We start from the raw sequence: 22,628 nt of genomic DNA on the forward strand, positions 1-22,628 counted from the left end.
TTCTATTTTTATGCCCAAGTTTCAGACTGAAACTTGATTCAAAAATTCCCAACAACTAGAACAAAAGCTCCTTGGGGATATTTCATTCTAGAGAAAGGCAGGAGTCTATCATCTCCCAATTCTTAATTCAGCAGAGTGCATGCAGTCTCAAGTATCTTTGGATAAGGTACCGGGTTTCTATTTGTATTTTCTGCAGCCTTGTTTGTGCTGACATGTTTTGAATTCCTCATGGAGTTACCCAGCACAGGTGTGTGTGGAGGGGGATTCCAGCTTGCAAAGCCTGTGATTATAACTGGCACTTGAAAGAAGACCTTAAGGCAGGAAGAGAAGCTTGATCAGCTCCCTCTCCAGCTGGCATCCTGCTATGGACAGACCTTCCCCTTCTGTGCTGCTCACCCTGCTGATTAACAGGTGAGGGTTAGACAGCTTTCAGTCTCATTGGGAATGCCAAGACATAGCCCATCTTAATACATTGTTCAACTTTATTTTGTGCTGATTCCAGAGGCTCAATTGAAAACATCCATCATTTTAATTACAGAGAGCAAGGTGGGCACCCATCAATTGAGAATGAACACTTTCTGCCAAACCAAAAGGCCTCGGCAAAAACCAGCCTGCAGATCTGCCTGTGGTACTGATATTGCTGGTTAGTGATACTTTTAACTCTTAACCTGGGGACCAACATTTCTGACAATTCCTTTTTGGGTATTCTGCCTCTTTCCTGTTTTATGACTTCTAGATTTGGTGTTCACCACTTACTGGTGTAAACAGCAACAAGACAGAGCAGTGTTTTTCTTCCAGAGCATGTATGTTTAAAGGGAGTGTTTCAAGAAGGGCCTTGAAGGTGCTGGCTACATTATGTTCCCCTAACTCTCACTCTTCTGTACATTCCCATTTCTTTCAGGTGACTGCCTGTACTTGGAAACACCAAATATTTCCACCAGTTTTGTAGCATGATTAATGCTTTAGGAACTTAGTGTGGGTATTCCAAAACGGGTTAAACATTCATATCTGATAAATATTCTTAGGTAACAAAAAATAAGGAGCATAAATGATGTGAAAATCATCATTGGCCTGCTTGAGATACTTAACTAGGCTTTAGAGAGAAGAATATGGGTCTGATTCTTAGTTCAAGATATGCATTCATGCTCAGTTCAGAGGACAGCTCCTTAAGGATCATTAGGCTGTGTAACTTATGCAGAAGTAACAGAATTAATCTGCAGGGTGCCTCACTTCCATCTCAAAGTTGTACTTTTATCTTTAATTTCTTTAATGATAAGTGCAGACATTTTTCTCTGCACTGCAAGCAGAGGCTGTAATGAGCTCCATACCTAGTCACAATGAGTTTCTAAACTCTGCTTGTCCAAATTAGGAATTTTCCTCTCCTGTTCCAGAGTAAATATGCTAATTACGATAATCTCGCTGTGTATTTTGTTAAGAAATAAATGTTCACAGGACGTCTATTTAAATCCATGGAAGGAATGTATTCAAGTTCAGAATTTGCCTCAACGTTATTTTCCTTGGCAACATTAGACACTCACTTCTGCAATGGAGCATGTCAAAATAATTGGTTTGGAAGAGGTAGCAACAAAGTTGTCATTTGACCAAGAAAGAATTTCAGAAGGTCTAAGGTAGTCTGCGTTTCTGCATCCAGTTTGTCTTCTTCCCTTCATTTGGCACCAAACAAACTGCTGAACAATGAATCGTATAGATGAGAAAATATGACAGTTACTTTAATAGGGATTCCTGCTGCTTGTGAAACCATTATTTGCCTAATACAAATGAGGAATGAAAGGAACACAGAAAAAAAGTTAACCCTCCAGTTTGATCTCAAATGACGACTTAGTTAAATTGCAAGACAATGAGCATCATCACTGTATTTTATCATCAAGCAAACATCTGAATGACTAAATTAAAGTGACATTTTGGACTGCATAAAGAAAAAAATTACTTTAAAGAAGATTGATGTATTCCCTAATACCAGCAAGCAAATCTCAGATTCAGCCAGTATTATGACTGATGGAATTATGAAAGTTCTCTGTTCTAGGCGGTTACATTTACAGAGATATTTTTCAGAACTGTACACCCACGTGGAAAGAAGGTTAGTAGACATTTTTGTGTTTTAATATGTTGTCAGAGTTTGATCTTAGCCACCTTCTAGTTTCATTTTTCATCTGTTTCTTTTTTCCCTTATATCCTTCTTCCTCTTGCAACATCTTGTTCAGTAACCTTACTTAGTTTCATTAATCATATTTGCAGAGAAAATATTTAAAAACTGTCAGTGCTGGAATTTGATGGGGTCAATGCCAACACTGTAACAACTGCAATGGCAGCAGAAAACATTTCTCAAAGTGAATATGCACCTATTTAACAAACAGGAGGCTTTTCCTTCAGATACCAGGAAGCGGAAATAAATGAAAATTAGAAATGCTTGGATGGTTATTGGACAGCTGGGGAGATTCCTAGGGCAGACAAAAGTGCCAAATGGAGCCATATTAGTAATCTCTCTTTATCCTAGGATGGGTCTTCTATTTATAGAATTATACAGCCCTTGAAGAAACTATTAGACTGCATACATAAATTGTACAGGAGCAACACATGCATTTTACATGAAATTGCCTAATAAAATCCGAAGATGCTCCCAAACTTTCAGTAGACCTGTTTCAAAATAGTACCACATATTACGTCCATCTGGTCCTCTCAGCTGGTGTCAGGAATCTTCTTGTGAATGGCCTTCCCTCCTGCATTTTTCAAGATTGAAAGAAATTCACTCTCCATCTTCTGCTCACAATTTTCATCTACCTCCTACAGAAAATCCTCAGAAAAGAACTCCTTAATTCTTGATCATACCAGTCAATATTCTGGGTCATATGCAGTCCAGCACACATCCAAGTGAAAGGAATTCATATTTCACAGTTACCTCCTATTCTGTATCTAGAAAGCAACCATTTCATGACATAATTCTTCAACAGCTTTCCAAAGTAAGAACTAGGAAAAGACTCCTACTATTCTGTCTTGAATTAAGAGTGAACTGATTTCATGAGGAATGTCATGGTGTTCATGACTGAACATTCACTACTAGAAATAGCAATTTACCTGCAAAAATTTATGGAGTTGGAGAGACTCACAAGGCTGCAGAGGAACACATGAAGCATAGATTGTAGCTGATATCAAAGCTATATGCACCAACCACTCAGGGAAAACAAAAGTAAGCCTGGATTCATCTAGTGGTCTTCTTTGATATGGGACACACCAGTAACTGGAGAAAATTCTCTGGTTTTAAACAGTGAGGAATCCACACACTTCAAGCCCGGAGTTTAACAGGGCCCAGACCTTCCCTGAGTCTGTACTTCAGGGTAATACAAGCATGGAAAATAAAGAATCAACACGTTTCACAGTGACAAACTACTCAAACATCAAAGATTTTGAGGCAAATGACACAGGAGACTGGTTTAAACAAATCATCCAGGCATTTAAATGAATTCCTTATAAAAATACAAATAGGAAAAAAAAAAAAAAACCAACACAACCAAAAAAAAGAAGCTGAGACATAAGAGAAAGAGAAAACTTATTTTCTGGCTATGTCAGAGAAGAACAAGATATTCTCCATTTCAAAACATGTAAAATCATCTCATCTGCTGCTCTGTGTCAATACCACATACAAACACAATTCATATGAAAGCACTGATTTCAAGCTCTATGCTACTTGACTCCGCAGCCAAAGTAATTCTAGCATGTGTTGCAGCCTCTGTGAACAGATTTGCAGAGAGAATACAGAGGTAAAAGCTCCACAGACAATAAGGTGTTGGTCAAGCCTCTTTGAAGGCCCCTTATCCTTTTTTATCATGCATGACCCAGTAAGAATGTGCAATGTGATCATCCAGAGGGAAAAGAAGCACTAGGCTGTCAAGCTAAGCTTTTGCTGGCTGCAACTCAGATATCACACAAAGTCATGCTCATCTTATGTAAAAATTGATAAGAAGGCTGTGTGCTGTTTATGGCATATCAGTGTGTAATTAGAGAGTCTTGTGCTTATATCACTGGGTACATTGATAATCAACTCTCAGGAAAATAACCAAACAACCAAAGCAAAATGCAGAATGGAGAATTGAAATGGGTAAATAGCCAAAGTGGTTAAATCCTTCTACAGAAGGGAAAACAAAGAAAAGAACTGCTCTAAGATTAGCAGCTTTTGAAACAGCACCATTACAAGTACCTTCCCCAAGTAATGTGTGAATCAAGCTGCTGTGATAGTGAGTCAAGGAGTCTCACACAGAAAATTTATTCCATTGTGCACATTCTTCCTGTGACCCCAGCCCATCTGCTTTGCAGAACCAGAGAACTTTTTCTATCCTGCCAACACACTAGAAATAAAACTTCAGCCGAGCAAAAATATTATGGTCCCAGCTCCCCATTACTTTGCACAAATTTATTCTCTTCAGTGCAAATGCAAGTATTTCAGTTTCTCAGTTAATTGCTTTGCACTACAAATGCCCTCATAACTGCCTGGCAATGGTAAATCAGAGTGTTCATTTTCACCTCAGGCAAGACATCAATGATTTTTGTTTTAAATCACATTCAGAAAATATAACTTTAATTTACAATAAAGTTCTAAAAGCTCTTCTATTTCTTCCATAATTTTATGTTCATGTTGGTTTTATGAGTATGGAAGTAAAATTAAAGATGGCAGGCGGCCTGGCGCTCCTGTCCCAAAAAGCAACCTCCCTGGCTTTTCCTATCAAAGTGAGGTCTTTTAAGTCCATCTCACCTTACACCTGGAACCCTCTCTAATGACTATGGCTAGGTCCAGAGCAAATATGGACAGAAGAGACTCACATATAACTATATCTAAAACTATATAAATATATAATATATATATTTCTATAATTATATAAATTTTGCCATTTTGCAAAGTCAATGTGTATCACACCTTCCTCTCTGTAGTGGAGCTGTCTTCTGCTCCAGTGCAGACACTCAAAGCACATTACCTTTCAACTCTTGAATTACATATAAGCTTAAAGCACAGAAATTAAAGTTTGAAGTTGCCTGTGGTGGCACAATGCAGACAACCAGCCCATGTTAGTGGCAAAAGGTCAGAAGAATGCTCCACAGGATCAAAAGGATCTGTCTACATTTATCTGTAGTTCAGTGAAGCAGCTCCTTGTCATGACAAACCTATGGGGCATAGAGATCCATTAAAAATATGTATGTACATATAATGGATGTAGGAGAGACTGGATTTCAGAGTTGTACAGTTATCTCACTGGGAAGAAAGGATGACTACAAAACCTTCTGAAGTAAACATGAATCAATATTAAGAAAATAACTTGTTTCCCCCTAAAACCTTTTACTCCCTTTCAAGATTTCTGTAATAAATAGAACAATCAACTGGGAAACCTCATCCATGCATAGACAGATGTAGTGTACATGCTCAAATACAGTCACAATATGTTAATATGCCAAAGAGCCTGATGAATCTGTATGTTTTTGCTTAAGGTACGAACAAAGTATTTATGAGTGCATAGTGCACGTATTTCCATAGTGGACAGCAATTTTACAACATACCATTTTGTTAACCCATCGTCTAAACTCTGTTTGTATTGATAAAGGAAAAAGTTCCTTTTTAATATAAACTAGTATCTTAAGCTATGATAGTATTTCCAATATTTAGTAATAAAGACGGATGTTGCTGAAGCCTGACTTAAAAGTATTCAGCACAACAGCACTCACCAATATATTGACTATCCTAAGCATATTTTTAGAAGTGGAGTTTATTTGTAATGGAAATTGTTTTGCCTTTTTAAAAAGTACTCCTCTAGGTGGCCTGTGCTTTTTAAACATGGCCCTGTTCATGTAGAGCACTATTCCATATTATTACATGTACTAAATGCCAATTAATTCTCCCTTATGAGTTATGATAAATGATTATTTTAGGGTGGAGCTATACATTTTCCAAAGGGTCTTTATCACAGCTATGTTGACAGGACTTTAAGTATGGTGGTATGCTTAGTACTCCCCTAAAGTAGCTGAAGTATGTGCCACAGCAGGTGCCACAAGTAGAACATGGATTTGCTTTGACATTAAAACATAGCGTATAGAAAGAGTGAAGGGTTGTTTGATGGATTTATAAAAGCATATGTTGTGAATGGATTGGAAAAGTGAGCCTTCAAGGTACAGCATTAGAGTCAAAGCTAACTCAGTTTGAAGATGTCCTGCCTGGTCATGGCAACAGTTGTTTGTACTTCGTGATTGTATTAAAGATATGTTCTGAAACCTCTAAGGAAAAGCCCACTGAAGTGTAAACTCTTGGGGGACAGTAAGATCAAACTATTAAAACATGCTCTTAGAGTTTTAAGTGATATATTTCTGCCAAAGAACTGCAAAAAATTATACTTCATCTGTTTTCCAAATTCTACAACATAGTTTACGTTTCTTTCCCATTCTTGACCGTGCCCTGTTTGTAAAAACTTGAATCCTGAATTTTTGCACAAGCTCCCAGTGTTGCAGGATGTTGGTAATCAATGTAGTTCCACCCCTTCAGGGACAACGTGGCATAGAAGGTGGCAGCTTTTACCCAAAGATCTCTCCGCAGCTATGACTTTATGTCCCAACCTAGACTGATCAATTCACTCCCACAAAGCAGGAGACGGAACGTCCCTCTCAGCCAACACTCACTTTTTGCATCCACAAACTGACATTTGTTCCTCTGCTTTCCACAATCAATGGGAAAATGTCAGTGTGGTTATGATCTCACCAAAGTTTTTCCCACATAATTTTTTCACATTCCCTAGTACTTCAGGGCTTGCAATGTCATTCTACAAAGACATTGATTATTCCTTTACTAACGCCCCAATGATAGCATAATATTTAGTTTTCATTTTCTTGAACCATCTGCAAAATCAATTTTTTGCTTTCTGTATGAATTAAGGTCATGGATAACCTAAAAAAAAAATAACTAAAATATCCAACCAGTCTGATTGATAGTCAGGTTATGGACTTGAGTGCCAAAACTGCAACTAAAAATAAAGTTCTGAAAAATAATGGAACCATCCCAACTGCCACTAGCAGAAAGCAGCCTAGGCAGTGCATACATTTCTTAGATTAGTTGTAAAATATTTAGACAGCCAGGAAACTTCAACCTCACTCATAATTAAAGAAGCCAGAGATAGATTTCCAGATAATAATAATAAAACTACTACATTCTCTGGTGGTCAGTCTCCTTAACAAGTTATATTAGTTTATTCCAGCTAAAAATATTGCCCTTATCTTAATGAGTGTAGAATTTCTCTTACAGAAGAATTTTAACATTATGTTAAATAGTATGTTTTCTAAGCTCTTTTTATACACAAGTGATTGAGAACAGTGGTATTATCCTTCAACTCATAAGGCTCTCTTGACGAATATATTCCCCTGTAACTTCATAGAACCAGTGGAATTATACCAGGAATAAATCTGCTCCAGTATCTTCAGTTACTCTATTTGGAAACCAGTCATTTGCCTGACCTTCAGTGCAATGCTAAAAACAGAGTTTGTCTGTCATCAAGAGCCAGTGAGATTTCAGATAAAACAGAAGTCGTGGCTCCTGCAATGAAATTCCAGGAGTGTCCATCAAAGGCTTGCCAACAATAGCATCTCACTCAGTCAAGACTTTCATACTTTGATAAAACTGGGGGAGAGAGGGAAGAGGGAATTTGACATTGGGAATCACCCATGTCACAGCAACTTAGGGCTCAGTCTCAACTATACAAACCCAAAAGAATTCTTTGATTATATTCTACTAAAACTTCTATGAGTTGAATAGCTTTGGTTCCTTAAAAGTCCAATAATTTCTCACTCTGTTGACAAACTACTTTTGGGGTTTTTTTTAGTTGGCTGTGAGGGTTTTTTAGCCCTCTGGGGGAACATTCCTTCCAACCATCAGCACCACAATGTATTTAAAATAACATATAGAGCAACAAAAAATGAATCAGGTCTGTTCTAAACATCAGAATAAATACTGTGAGCAAACAGTGAAGTGGAAGCAGGACTTCCTTGTTTAAATTACAATAGATTAATCTTGTGTTCCTTAGAATAAAAGGACTGTTACAGAAGGACAAATGCCAGGCAAGATTTCAGACTTCTTCCTTATGGTCCCATGCCAGCATGTAGACCTACAGCACTCTCTCTTCTGTCAGACTGCCATTTGTCTTGACATGACTTAATCCAAACTTAAATCTCCAAATACCATTCCAGTCCTAGCAGAATACTGCCCAAAGGTTTGATAGTGAGAGATGGCAACAGAAAAAAATTACCAATCATTTCCACATGCATCAGTACATACAATGCTTGGTAACAGCCTCACTACCTTGGAATATATGCTTACATTCCTAGTATTTGCAGTTTGCTCAGTCTTGTAGTTCCTTTCGCTTCTACTCAGAGGATATAAACAGTTCTATATGTGTTCAGACCATGGATAACAGCAGGCTGGAGTGAAACTAACAAAAATGGTATCATGTAACATGGTCTTCTCATCTCCCAAAATGGATAATGTATATTTTAATCAAAAAATAAAATTCCGTCCTAGTCTCTCTCACTGGTCTTTGCAATGAAAATGAACAAAAAAACCCACAACAGATTATTGAGGTGAGGTAAGAATGGAAAGGAAAAAGACACTTCAAGACAATATCAAGGATCACAGAAGTGAAAGACATATTTCAAAGTTAAGAGGATGTTAAAATTCATATTATCAATTTTTATGTGCAACTCCTAGGCAACTCTCCTTGAACATGAGGCCATGGCATTCTCCCTCTTACATTATCTAATTGAATTGAAGACTATCACAGTGCAACCTACGTGCACTACAAAGTGACCCAAGCCACCAGAGGAAGGGAGGAAAATGTAAAGAGACAGAGCCAACCAATGGCCGTTCTCCTTAGAATGAAGCTGTACAAAAAGTACAAAGATACCATCAAAAAAGCTTTGATTTTACTTATTCTGGTATCAAAGCAAGATAAACTCGGAAAAAAAGTAAGTTGCGTGACCAATGACAGAGAAAAGATACAGATATTGTTATATATATATATATATATATATATATATATATACACACACACACACATATAAGTAATCAGGAATATCTGTTCATCATCAGTGTTAAAGAAAAGAAAAAAAAAAACTAAAAAAGAGAGGGGTTTTCTTAGGTTATTACCATCCAAAGAGAAATACCCAGGTCCCAGGCAGTGTACACTCAGTAGGGAAAATAGGGAGAACTCCTTTTACGTTCCAACTAAAAACAAGCTCAACTAAAAACGTACTAAGGACATAGCAAATCACTGCCCTTTTCATCTGTTTTCAGGATTCTGTATCTTTCTATAAAAACATGCTTTTGCTCGATTATTTGTTATTGTTGTTGTTAACAGATAAACCTAGGGATTAGGAGATTTCCATAATTATGACTTTACTCAATAAATATAGGAAGACATTCAAATAAATACTAAGAAACACTTAGATGTTTCAAATCCACCTCTTCGAGGAGGTCACCATCATCTCCTTTAAGGTGTTACGATTAAGCCAGAAAAAAGCTTGTCTCATGACACACTGAGAAAATTATTTTTTACTGAACATCTCATTATTGGCATTGTTGCAATGGTGAGAAGATATGAACAGCTTCAAAAGATGGCATGGACCCTTTATTTTCAAAAAAACTGTGGTAATTTGTGGGGCTTTTCTTAATAGTTCCTGAAGCCTATTTTGCTATGGCAAAATTGTGTTGTCTGCAGTGGACAAAGATAATGTTTTCTAAACATTTACCTTTACAGCATTAGTGTAACCAAGGGCAGTAGCATACTGGTGTGGATGTATGGCACAAATAGTCTCAGACAGTAGCCAAGACACTTTATGGGAAGACTGAAACTAAAGACTTGTGGCATCCAGGCCAGAACATTCACTGTGGATGTTCTAAAATTAAACGCCAGTGAGGAAAGTTTATTCCTACCTAAACCCTTTATCTATACATTCAACAAAGAGGCTTAACAATCAACTACATTGATGAGCTCTTTCCTGGCCTCCTAAGCTTGGAGAGGTATTTAATATTGCAACCCAATCCAATCTCTGCAAAACCAGCGGAGGGAGGATCGAGACTTAATGCAGACAAAAGAAGTAATACTGTTTACCAGTGCTATTAACACTTCCCTCAGATAAAACCAATTAAAGGTCCCATTAATGAAGCAAATAATGGCTGAATTATAATAAAACTACTTTGTGCTGCTTTCTAGTCGATAAAGAGTTTTAATAAAACAAAATTTAGAGATAAAATTAAGAGTTTGAACTAAATACTCAGAGCAGCAAGAGATAAAAACATCAACCCATACCATCAAATGGCATGAAACTCAGATCCAGCCTGGAATTCTTTCCCTATGAGAAAGATCAGCATCTCACACTGTACTTATAAAATGTAATACTGTACAAGAGAGTGTCCTGCCTCCTTTCCAGGTTGCCTTTAGGACACATGAACTCCACGGAATCGTGGGTGGAATGTATAGAAGATCTTATTGCAGCTGCTGGTACTGCATCTGTTCAAGGGATAAATAAAGCAGCTAAGTTCTAGTTTTGGTTTCATACACTACCAGTCCCTTGACATGCACAGAAATAATATACCACCTCCTCATCTTGTCAATCACACCACAAATATGTCTTCCATATTGTGGAAGGGATGATCACTTTTTTTTGGCCAGGAATGTTCCCACAAGCTGGGATAACCTCCATGACAGGTCACACATACTGGAAAAAACCAAACCCACTTCATTTTATTCCAGAGAGTGATGGTAACTCATGTAAATTACCATTTTTTAGACTTCTTCTCACTTTTCCAAGGAAAGAATTGGGTCTAGAAAAAACTGATGTGAAATTAAAACTGAACTAACTCACTGATTATCTAGACCTTCAAGAAAGTTTATTCTGTTTTGTTTTTCTTCAGCACCACTTAATCCCCCATGTTTTGGCATGTGGAATTTATGGAAATGCTCTCAATCATTATCTGCTTGTATTTTTATATATATAGTTTTAAAGAATATTAATGTGTATATTTTCTTCAAAGAAAAAAGTTGGAGATTACTATCTAAGATGACATTTTGCAGAGTGAGGAACCACTGCTCTGAAGAAAAATTAAGCACAGATACGTAGGGAAAGGGAATTGCTGCTGAGCAGGACAAATCCATCTTTTTGTGGACCATAGGATGTGTGGCTGTAAAAGGCGGAAAGTCTTTCATGGGAATCTTAGTGAAGATGCACTCTATTGTCAACACAGAAGTGACATTGGTATTATTTGCAGCTTGGATTCCTTAAGAGAGGCTAGAGAAGATCTTAATACAGCAACACGTGCAATCAGAGAAACAGGAAAACCCCCAGCTTCACACAGAGCCATCATGAACCTCCATGTGGCACCATATTTAGCCAGCTCCTTCCTGCTCATTCCCTCTCTGTCCCTTCATGGCTCTATAGGACACTACACATCTTTTGGAGGGTCTAAGTCTTTCACTTCCCAAATGTAGTCTTCATCTTTCTGCTCCTACACTCTAAGTGCAGTTAATCTGAAAGGCATTGAAAGCTGGGAGCAAAGAAAGGATGGCACATTCTCATGAGGAAGAAAGTGGGAATAGGGCAAGGAAAGGAGACGGGGAAAGAGGCCACACAAACATTCCAGGCATATGGAAGGAGGAGAAGCAGAAAACAATCTCACATGGAGTGAGGATGAATGCCAAGAGCCATCAGTACCTGTTCCTTGCAGCTGGCTGCTACAGCTGAGGCACACAGTTCTCAAGGGTGGGATAAAGCCTCCCTCAAAAGAAAGGAGAGCTTTGCTGTTCCTCAGGGGTGAAACAGCCAAACAATTCTGGCACCCCAATAATCAGTTCACCCTTCCCATGAGGTGCCAAGAGTCTGATACCCACAACTCTGTGCACTCAGCCTGGACTACTGACAACTATATGGCAAACCAGCAGGTTTCAATTTTAGAAGTGCTGCTCTGAAAAGAAGTAGTACCAAGGAGTGGGAAATCAAACAAGGGAAAGTTTGCAGTTCAGGTAGATGTGGTTTGCTGCTGTCCACACAACTGATGATGCTTGCAGGTTGCTGACCACTTCTTGTCATGAAGAAAGTAAAGCACACATGTAATAGAGAGATCCTCATCCATCCCACCCCTTACAGTTGACAAAAGGATTAAAGGATTTCATCTTGAATAATTTGTCAGATAATTTAAGCAAAACAGTGAGATAAAAATCTTTTAGACAAGAAAACAGTTTTGAAAGTAGGTTAGGAGGGTACTTGTATTTTACAACTCTTGTAAAAAAAAAAAAAAAAGGCAGAAAGACTATTAATTTTTTTCTACAATAATTAACCTTAGCCAATGCTGATGAAAAAGACAATCTTGCTTTGACTTGCTTTTTTAAACATTGGCCATAGTACCAACTGCCCTTAGCCATTTTTGAACCAGCTATGATTAGGTAGGGAGAGAATGCTGACATTTTCAAATAGAACAGGATGGTCCCAGTGACCCCCAGGATCAAGGAAAGGCAGCCCAAATTCACCCTAATACCAGGGCATTCTGATTTGGCACTATGTACCAGAATCTGGGGTTACATGTAGTATTTTTGGAGTTTTGGATAAGATGTCCCATTCCAGAAGCTTGAGGTAAACGCAGCACTGGTTCCAATTCAAAATAGCTTCCTAAGTTACTGGGTGCTTTAAATATAGCATGAGAGTCCCACAGAGGCTTCTCAAGGGTGTGCACGGCCCGCTCACCAGGTATAATAAGTATTACAATGAATTGCAAATATTTTTACTCATGCCACAAAGACTAATTGTCACTAAAGCTGGCTTCAAACTGAGAACCCATAAATTGTTTAAAGTAAGCATGTGCCCTTAAGGCCGCTATTTTTAATAAGAATAAGGGTTTATGTCTGTATTAGGTATGGCTAAGCAAGAGAGGCATGAAGCCAAAATAGCCCAGAGGCTGGAATTTGGACTCTGAGCAAGGGAAAGGTGGGAATAGGGCAAGACCATGTGAAAGGCTGTGTTCCTCCTAATCCTCAGCTGCCATTGCTACAAATCAAGTGTATTTGGAAGGATTTTGAGAAAGGTTAAAACCTATTTATGCACTGTGTCCATGCACTGAACACCTGTGGCAGAGATGATCACACCACCAGCTACGCACGTGGGAGGTGCAGAAAGTAACTCTACCCTCGTCAGGGGATTCGCATGCCTTTAACACATTTGGCCCATTTCATCTTCCTAAAGAAGAGCAAGACCTCATTGACTTTTTGGGAAAATGGCTGCTAACCACCACTACCAAAGAGAGGAGTCACCTTGTAGGAAGCCCATTCAAGATATTATCTGGAACCATTCATAAGCTGAAAATGTTTTTTTGAGGGTACCTAATTCCAGGTACTTTCTTCCCTCTATTTATTGTTTGCTTTTTCTCCTGTAAATCTCTTAGAAGAACACAAACAGTTTTACATTTGGGGGAAATATTATACTCTTCACGGATCTGAAAAATAGGATATTTTTGAACTGTCCTTGAAGGATACCCAATAGGCTGACCTAAGCTTCAGGGCCAGCTTTATGTGACCAAGATTTTATTTCATTTACAACCTGAGTTTTATGATAGTAGCTAAATAAAATGAGTAGCTAAATAAAATGAGTAGCTAAATAAAATGCAATACATTTTGACAGGTGATATCTGCTAGCTTTTAAATATATAATGGGAATTATGGGTCACCACAATATGCCTTAACAGCATATTTATTGAGCTCCTTGTCCTCACTCTGTACCAGCAAAAATGAAATTATTTATGAATTAATGAATGTAATTTCTTAAATATCATAGTATACTTCTATCAAATTAGTATTTAGGAATTTATACAACTGTAACAGAAAGCCTATTCAGATATTTTGTTCTCAAGTAACCTTTTCCTTAAGGCTTTAATTACACTAGTACATAAGAAACAGCACTTTAACATGGTGTGTATAGAAACCATTCTTATCCAATTAGCATTATTCATTTCTACTAGCATAGTACTGCTGACATTGCCAGACAAGGTTTTAAATTCATTTATTTCCTCCAAACTTGCTGTTGCAATTGATTTTTACCATGTTCAGCAGAAATTTCCCTCCTTCCTCTCCCCTTCTCAAGACCTTTCAACGGGGAATAATAATTTACCTGCACATTGATAATTTGGCTAATTTTGCACCAAAACTCGGTGGAAAAGAAGAGCATTGTCTCATATAACACTGAACACTCTTTAATGCTACATTATGCATTAAAATGCTGTCACCTCAGGTACCACGTGCAGAAACTTCTAGTTACACACAAGCTGGCCACATGAGACTGTCTTCTCAGCTAGCTCCAGCCCACAGTGAAAGCTAGATTATAATGAAGACTATTGCATTTTGCAATAATTTTCATACTTTTCCATTGCTACTCAAGGTTGGTGTTATTTTGTACTTAAATACCCACATTTTTTATAGTTATAGTATAACATACACTTTATGCTACCAATTAGACAACAAGATAGGAACTGCTTTTCTAGAAAGTTAATGACAGTATATTCACAAAGCTAATTTCTCCTTGTGTTCCACTGGCTGGAGAACATTTTGCAATAATGCATTCAGAATGGAGATAATGATAGAGTTATCTGCCCCGTTATTAAGACAGTCATTTACAGAGTTCAGACATCAAACACTATTAAAAAGTTTTACCTGAAAAAAAAGCTTATTGTTCATTTTAATTATAAAGTGCTAACAGTTCAGCAGCTGAAAATTCATAATTTAATGGTTACCTCTGGATGCTTACTCATTCTAAAGAATCTGCAAAATTATTAACTTTAATAATAAGCATGTAAATGTGACGTCTTCCTGAAATACTACATCAACTATATTCTCATATAAGTAAACTCTAGGTCAAAGGCCGAACAATGTGTCAGATCACATTATCCAGTTGCCAGGGCCCACTGTTAAATCTTAAAACAAATTAAAATAGAATACAATTAATTTGTGTTGTGGATTTCTTTCCATCAGTTCAGAAACCCTTTCCTCCCTCTTCCATAAAACCACAAGAGCTACTGTTATACCCAGTTGTGAACTCAGTTTTTCACCAGTCTTGAGCCCAAGTTTCCCACAGCTAACACTATGACTCCTAGTCAAGGGAAAAGCTGCATTTTCCTCTCTTTTGCAGGAAAGAAAGCTGCAAAGTTACTTAATAAGTGAGTGGCAATTGCATAGATATTCTTCAGCCCAGTTATTTCATAGAATGAGCTCTTTTCACAGATAATGCCACACAAGTATTGATAATTCAGCTACAATCCCACTCCAAATTAAAAAGCACTTAGGAGGTGAAATGAAGAAAGAGCTTCAAACCCATGGGTTATGTATCTTGTGTAAGAACAGTCAGAACACCAGGTTTGATTATGTAACACCATTTAAAACCAGAACCTCAGCTATTACTGGCTGTTACTTGTGTTTATCTGGCCTATATTCTACCAGGGTTTCTCCTGAAATTCAAAGCAGATAGAATTGAAGAACATAGCCTTAAATAGACAATTGCTGCACAGTATCTGTGCAGAACACAGAATTCTCCTTATATACCCCTGAACTTCAGCAGTGGACTTAGTATTTAGTGATTACTTTAATCACACAAACAGATAACAGCGGTTGCCTTTGTGTTCCAAGTACTTACTTGATTTAAAGGAGGAATCATTTGACCAAGAGCTGCGGCTACATGCTGTTCCTGGAAGTTATTTTATCAAGTAGAATACATGCATTCAAATCACATTGTGTTATCCTGCTGCAGTTTAAATAAAAATTGTAATAAAAGCACTCTTCAACAAATAAACCTGAGTTTAAAGTTACAACAATAAACTTTATGGATTTTTCAGAATACTTTCTGCAAGGAAAGAAAACAAAAGCTTATTTCTATGATGACTGTTTACCCAGAAGAGAAAAATAACCCATCTTGTGCTGGAACTGCTTTGGATACAAAATTGGGTGTCTTCTGAAATCAAACCCTCTCTAAAGTGTTAGTGGCCCTGGTGAAACATCTATTGGGATTACTTCTCAGACCTGATACAGTATTTTTGGTCAAGACATGTTGTCTATTTCACAATAATTAATTCCTTACCTCTTAGAGCACCTGCACAGCCACATTTAAAACGCTGTTCTGTTTCACTAAGAGCAGAAACTTGAACTGCCTCCCCAGTATCCTGGGATATCTTGATCCCCAGGTGCCAGAACTCATTTCTCTGGTCCAACAAGTATTGTTTGAATGGAACGCAGCTAGAGAATTTGCTCCCCCTCTCCTTGTCTGACATAGACACGACACTTGTGTTTGATGGGACATGCAACCTCATCATACAAATGCCCTGTTCACTGAACTGCCATTTATAGTACAGATGCTGTCTACTGGAACATCTCAAACAAACAATACCAAATCAGGAGGCTGAGGAATTACTCGTAGGGCTCAGGCTCACAGAAAGACGATCATTTCTGATGTAGCTGTAAACATACCAAAACTGGCTTGCAAATTAGTTTGAAAGCCAACATACCACCTCAGATAACTAGCACTCTCCTAGGATACTGACATTGTTTGCATATAAAACAAATAGTTGCAGGTAATAAAATTCAGAATGCTGTAACTTCAGATGAAATGACTGTTACTTGAGAAGTAATCAACAATTTAAAGGGATTATCCCAAAGAAATGCTGATGCCCACAGAACAGTTGTTTTATCAAAAAATAGATAGCAAAGTTTCAGAGTGTTCTGAAAAGCTGACCTGGAAGTATTCAATTTTCCTCTCACAAGGAAACTATTTTGAGCTAAACTGTAAGAAGACTGGAAGAATGTTAATCTGCTCAGGTGTAAGAAACTACTAGAGTTTGTCTAGGCATAAGACAGTCATTATATTAAATGGCTCACTTCCTTCTCAGAAGTTGACTTTCCTTTGAACCTTAAAGGAAAAAGGAAACATCTCTACTGAGTACTAGTTAAAGAGGAAGATTCCTATTCTTCTAGAGGACACCAGGCTTACCTGTTAGTCTAGTAGAATATCAATTATTATAAATACTAATCTATAGCTTTTGATATTGTGAAGGACGTTTCATTTGGAGATTAAAAAAACACCTCTCAAAGCTGTAGTTGCAGCTTAACAGGTGATGTGGTACCAGCACTTCAAGAGAACTTGCTGAATTGTTTCAGTTCAGTCAATACAGGTAAACCGCACTTTTCTGATTATAGTTTATGTACAGCACCACATGGCCATTCAAAGGAGACAGCTGCAGAATGCACAGAGCCTGACCCAGATCATCTGAGGCTTCCCTGCATTCAAGGATAGAAGAAAAAAAAATGAGAAGGGACTGCCTTCTCTCCTCACTTGTCTGCTGTAAGAAGCTGATATGGAATAGCCCACAGGAAATGAATACTCTCACACAGCTCCTCTAAAGCAAAGGCAGTGACAGCCAGAGGTTGGCATATGCATGCTAGGGAGTGGAGGAGGGACAGGAAGCAATCAGCAAGAGATGGTGATAAAAGGAAAGAACCTAACAACTGTGAGAAAAAAAACTTCCTTCTCCTGCAGAGACAGACTAGAAAATGCTAGACCAGGGTTTTCCCCAGACTCAAAAAGCTGTTTCAGGCTGCTTGTAGCAGAGTCAGTATTCAGACCAGTTAATTTAATTCTTCTTGTAGCAATGTTTGCTATTTTTACTCCCTAGACTTACATCATCACCAGATTTCAACATTTTCAACCTTCTCTTTATTTAATTGGATAAAGAAAAGTATTTCTTGAAAGTGTTTAAACAAAAACAATCTCCTCTTTCAGGCTCTGCCTTTTGATTTGGAACCCAAGCAGCTAAAAAACCCTATTAGGAAATACAAAAATATATGGACAACCGCAGAGTGAATATACCAGTCATGAGTTATCACAGTGATATAATAATATTTCCACTACCTCAGATAACGATAGTTCCTTTACACCTTTTAGCTCATTGCATCACTTGCACACCAGCCTGTCTCACTAGAAAAGTTTACTCTTCGAAAATAAAAGATTCAGAATTATATGAAGATGTTCTCTTATTGCATTCAAACCTTGTACAATCGTACCATCTTAGGTAACATGGCAACCGAGCACTTAGTTAATTAACTATGTCCAAAAGCCTTCTTACAGAGGATTAGGCCTATAAAATTAATGGACTCTGCTTGCTTCCAGACAGTTCAAGCAGCAGGAGAAAATAAACAGCTTTGCTGCCCACATCAATTTGGAAAGACCAGATTTATGTATATGATCATGCCACTGGTGACAGCGCTTAGCACTGCCAGCAACCTGCAAGTCTCATTCATTTCAGCAGCGCTGACAGGTGCTCAGCTTCACTACGTCTGTCAATACACTGTTTTCCTATGTCTGCTACCTGCTCATGACATGTCATGACAGAATTTGACATCTCATAACAGAATTCTTCTAGTGGGTAGGATGGTCTGCAGGGTGGGGACTGGACAAATAGTTTACAGGTGATTTCCCAATGCTATTGTTAAAGCAGTGTGAAAGCTGCAAAGGGACTTTAACTTTTCCCTATTTGTTTTTGTCTCCTGTTTTTTTTTTGTTCCCACCCCTATGTTAGTCAGGCATCCATTTTTAGATAAAGAACAGATAAGCAGAACAATCCATTTCAGGGCAACAGATCTTCACCTGTCACCCAGCTGACTGACTGTGACTCCTGTGCATTACACTGTTGGCTATTTAGCAATGAGCTGATCACCTGGGCCTACCTGAATGGAAGGAAATAGAGTGTCTCAGACACCATTTTAAAGATTTCATTAGAAGTGAACTGTTATGCCAAACAGCTCTGAGTAATTCCCTTCCTCATCCACTGCGTTAAAAGCATTTCTCCTGAATAGAAACATTAGTAACCCCAGAATCCTGTATTGTGTTTTTCTCAGCAGGTTTCAAACACCTTCAGGATTTCTTCCCCGCTCTCCAGGTAAAGTGTGAGGTGAGTGGGAATTGTATAGGGCCTGACAGAGTGCAGGTCAACAGGCATCCACCTCATGTCTGTGCATGGCCTAGCTTCATAATGGCACAATACTGGTGCTCTCTTGCAGGAGGGCGCTTGGAAACCTGCTGGTATGATACTATAGATGGCATGAACAATCCTGTTGGGTTAGACACTTTGCATCGTCTTTCTCAGCAGCTTAGAGGCAGTGCTCTTGCAACATGACAGAAGAGCACAGAGCCTTCATGAAAAAGGAGGAAATGTTCTCTGTGGCCCACAGAGAGTCTAATTAAATGAGGGCAGTCAGAGCACAATAAACATGTCTGCCCAGTCTGCAGGCTTAGAAGGACACTGAGCACATGTAGCCAAAAGGGCCATGGCACATCTAATATTAAAAGCAATTATAATATTCTTTAAGTTGAAGTATTTGGACTCATCTTGTACATAGAAAGTTTAATCTCATTTCAGGGCAGCGGTGGATTAAAACCAGTCCATAAATAGGTGTACAGCATCAACTAGCAACATTTAGAGCTGTGTGCCCTTTCCAAGGAGGAGATCATCACAGTTATCCTCTCTTTGCTCCTCCCCACAAGGAATATCTTAAAAATGTAATCCTTTTTCCCACCACAATAAGACTGCAACTGTGGCTGAGTTCATAAGTCAACTCACTTATGACTGCAATTTCTGATCTGTTTGGAGATATGTGATGATAGAGAAAAAAACAGATTATCATCAAAAGTCATGTATTACACTGTGTTCCAATTACAAACATCACAATCAGCAGGCATAACTATCCCAGCTCCTCCTGAAAGAGCTATGTTAATTCCTGTATGTCTGTTTCTGCCCTCATAAGACAGCCTCTAAAATCCAATCCCATCCCAAAGCTGCAGTCCCAGCTAAAAAGTGGGCCTCACTGGGAGGGAGTTAAAAACCATTTAACAGTGCTTTCTGACACTGCTATGGCTGAAAATGCAGTCAGCTCTGTGAAGAGCTAATTCTTCCACACCCCTGGGAATTCAGCTGTTGCAGCTTCACTTCTGCTCCTCCTATGCTCTCAAAAGCCCCATGAGAATCATACCGCCTTTGGGCATAGTGTTTACACTTTCACAGATTACAGTCTGAGACAATGAGCTCTTTGGGAAACAATTGGCTTTTCATTACAGATTGTGTCATATGTAGTGCAAGGGCTACAGCCCTGGCCCATGGCTGACACTCTAGGTATGACTGCATAACTTAAAATAATCAATACCATACAGGGAAGGCAGCAAAGTGTCATGAAAACATCTACAAAAATATGATGGCAGCTCTCTGTACTTACCTTGGGTGGGATGAGAAAAGAAATACCAACACTATTTACAGGAGCAAAATTAATCTGAGCTTATGAAGGGAATTCATTTTTGCAGACAGGGGGTATTTTAGGTTGTCTTTTGCTTGTTTGCTTTTCATAATACTGCCAGAACAGCCTTCTTTGCAATTACTATGCTACAAAAGGAGTTATGAAAAGTACGTCTCATCAGCATAGGCCTTAGTATTAAGGTAAATGTGGCTCTGTCTTGCAAGAAAGGGATAATGTGCATAAGAACAAGGGAGATCAGATGATACAGTTTCACAGGATGAATATGAAATAGCATAGCTAAGATTTCAGAGGCTTACCAACTGACTTGGAATCACATTTTGTACCCACAACTTAACAGACTGTTGATTTTTTCATAATGAAAAAATCAACATAGTCTTAAAAGCAGTGTAGGTGGCTTTTTTTAATTATTATTTTTACAGTGAAGCAGACCTTTCATTTGCATTCTACTTGTTTGTCTGATTAAATCATTCTGGTATTTCTCTTACATACTGTTATGTAAGTAACCTCTCTTGTCACTGTACTGCAAAATAAGCCTTCTGCAGGCCACTTGTGGAGGAACCAAGACCTCCCTAGAAAGACCTGAAAATTTTGGAGCAGATTTGAGACTGTCAGAAACATGAAAAAAAAGAAGGGAGCTACCAGAAATCACACAGAATTATCTTATAAGAGAAAAGTACATAAGAGAAACACAAATTTCCTGAAAACCATCCAAGATGAAAAATTTTTAAGAAACTGAGCTAATTCAGGTAATAGGAGTACTGAACCACAACATCTTAAAAATAATGCTTCAAGGGGAAGAGAAAAGAAAAAGGCAGCTAGGAGATATATGGCTGTAATTGATAGATACACCAGGTAATTAATTATTAAATCCATGCTGTTTGTCAGCTGCAATTGAAGGCTTCTGCATAATTTAAGGCAGTATTTTAAGTACTACTGAGTCTTCTGCTTGACACGTCTAATTTTTATCCAACTACTGCACCTCATCACAAGAGGGGACACATCTCTGTCTCTGTTCAGGTTTAACACCTAACTTCACATATTTACAAGCAGTTTTATGTTTATTTTTTAAAAATGAAATTCTGAATTCCCATTCAGAGTCACTCTACTCCCTTCCCCCTAAACTGCACCAGTGAGGCCCCTATCAGAAAACAAAAAAAAACCAAACCCACTGTACAGAATAGAAGTGGAAGCTTACTGGAGACAGTATCACCACCCATAAAAATATACTAACCAGAACTGTCTTCCTGAGGCATTATCAATGCCAGGTTGTACTTCGAACTGGCCCATTTCTAGTTCCCATTACATTCTCTTTATTCACACCTAGGTGCAAAGATCTCAGCTCGGCTAGGCCAGGTCAAAGTGTACATATGACTGCTACATTCCAACCCAAACAAGCTCAACAAGGATTTTTGCACACTTACTCTGGAGATGGTCAAGGGCATGTTGAAGTCCTTGCCCCCTTGCAGTCGGAAGCCCCAGGGTCCAGGTCCATTCAGATTCACACTGTAAGCCATGTTGTACCGCTTCCACAGGCACCAACAGGGCACTGCAGGACACAAGGACGGGGCAGACAGAAAAGAGTGTGAAAAAACAGACTGAGAACAGGGAAGAGTTTTACATAACGAAAGCAATTCTCTCTCTGCCTTGCCTGTTCAGTCGTGCTCTGATACCACCTAAGAATAGATGGGAGCTATAATGCAGATGCTGATATCCCAGCTGAGTAGGGCCCATAAAAGGTTTGTAACCAGACACCTACTATGCAAAGACTTCATGACTCAGAGGTCTAATATAGTCCCCAGGGAAGGGGACAGATCTTTCTAGGCTCCTCAAGCCCCTCATGCTGCTCAGTTACTTTATGGACAAAACACATGTTTTAATAAAACAAGCAAACAAAATCCCATTCTAAAATCCCAAACACTCAAGTCTCTCCACTAACCTGTTAACAACTACAAAGCCATTTTTAAATTCTGCTTCAGCACATACGTATCTTGCACTGTGACACACAATACAAGTTCTTTCTATATAGATCTTTCCACATGTAGCAGGAAAGGCACCAAGAAATGTCAACCTTCTTTTGCAATGCTTTGTCAAACTGAAAAAAGAATATGCTACATGTATTTAGCATCACCAAAAAAAAAAAAAAATTTCCACAACTTCATGTTTAGCTCTTGGTTCCATAGCACTTGTTTTCCTTAGCAAAAATTAACATTTATTCTTCCTGAACGCAGAAAGATGTATCATGAGATACTTTTAATCAGTATT

The 22,628-nt window shown here is 38.3% G+C and overlaps 2 protein-coding genes across 7 annotated transcripts in view; one reads left to right on the plus strand and one right to left on the minus strand.

Annotated features, from left to right (window-relative positions):
- The window catches only part of MMRN2 (multimerin 2), a 207,640-nt gene extending 192,264 nt beyond the window's left edge, over positions 1-15,376 (plus strand). Inside the window, exon 8 of the transcript XR_010744136.1 lies at positions 15,362-15,376. The gene's annotated coding sequence lies outside the window, so the exon portion shown is untranslated. The remainder of the gene's footprint in view (positions 1-15,361) is intronic.
- The window catches only part of LDB3 (LIM domain binding 3), a 104,254-nt gene extending 82,164 nt beyond the window's left edge, over positions 1-22,090 (minus strand). For 2 of the 6 annotated variants that reach the window (XM_066324204.1, XM_066324207.1), the window contains exon 1: positions 21,788-22,082. In XM_066324204.1, the coding sequence (XP_066180301.1) occupies positions 21,788-21,880 (93 nt within the window). In that variant the 5' untranslated portion in view covers positions 21,881-22,082. Of the gene's footprint in view, positions 1-21,787 lie in introns of all 6 variants that reach the window. The other 4 variants (XM_066324202.1, XM_066324203.1, XM_066324205.1 and 1 more) reach the window with 4 other exon arrangements.
- Between the last annotated feature and the right edge of the window lie 538 nt (positions 22,091-22,628).

Source organism: Sylvia atricapilla, chromosome 8 (genome assembly GCF_009819655.1).
Source record: "Sylvia atricapilla isolate bSylAtr1 chromosome 8, bSylAtr1.pri, whole genome shotgun sequence".
Lineage (NCBI taxonomy): Eukaryota > Metazoa > Chordata > Aves > Passeriformes > Sylviidae > Sylvia > Sylvia atricapilla.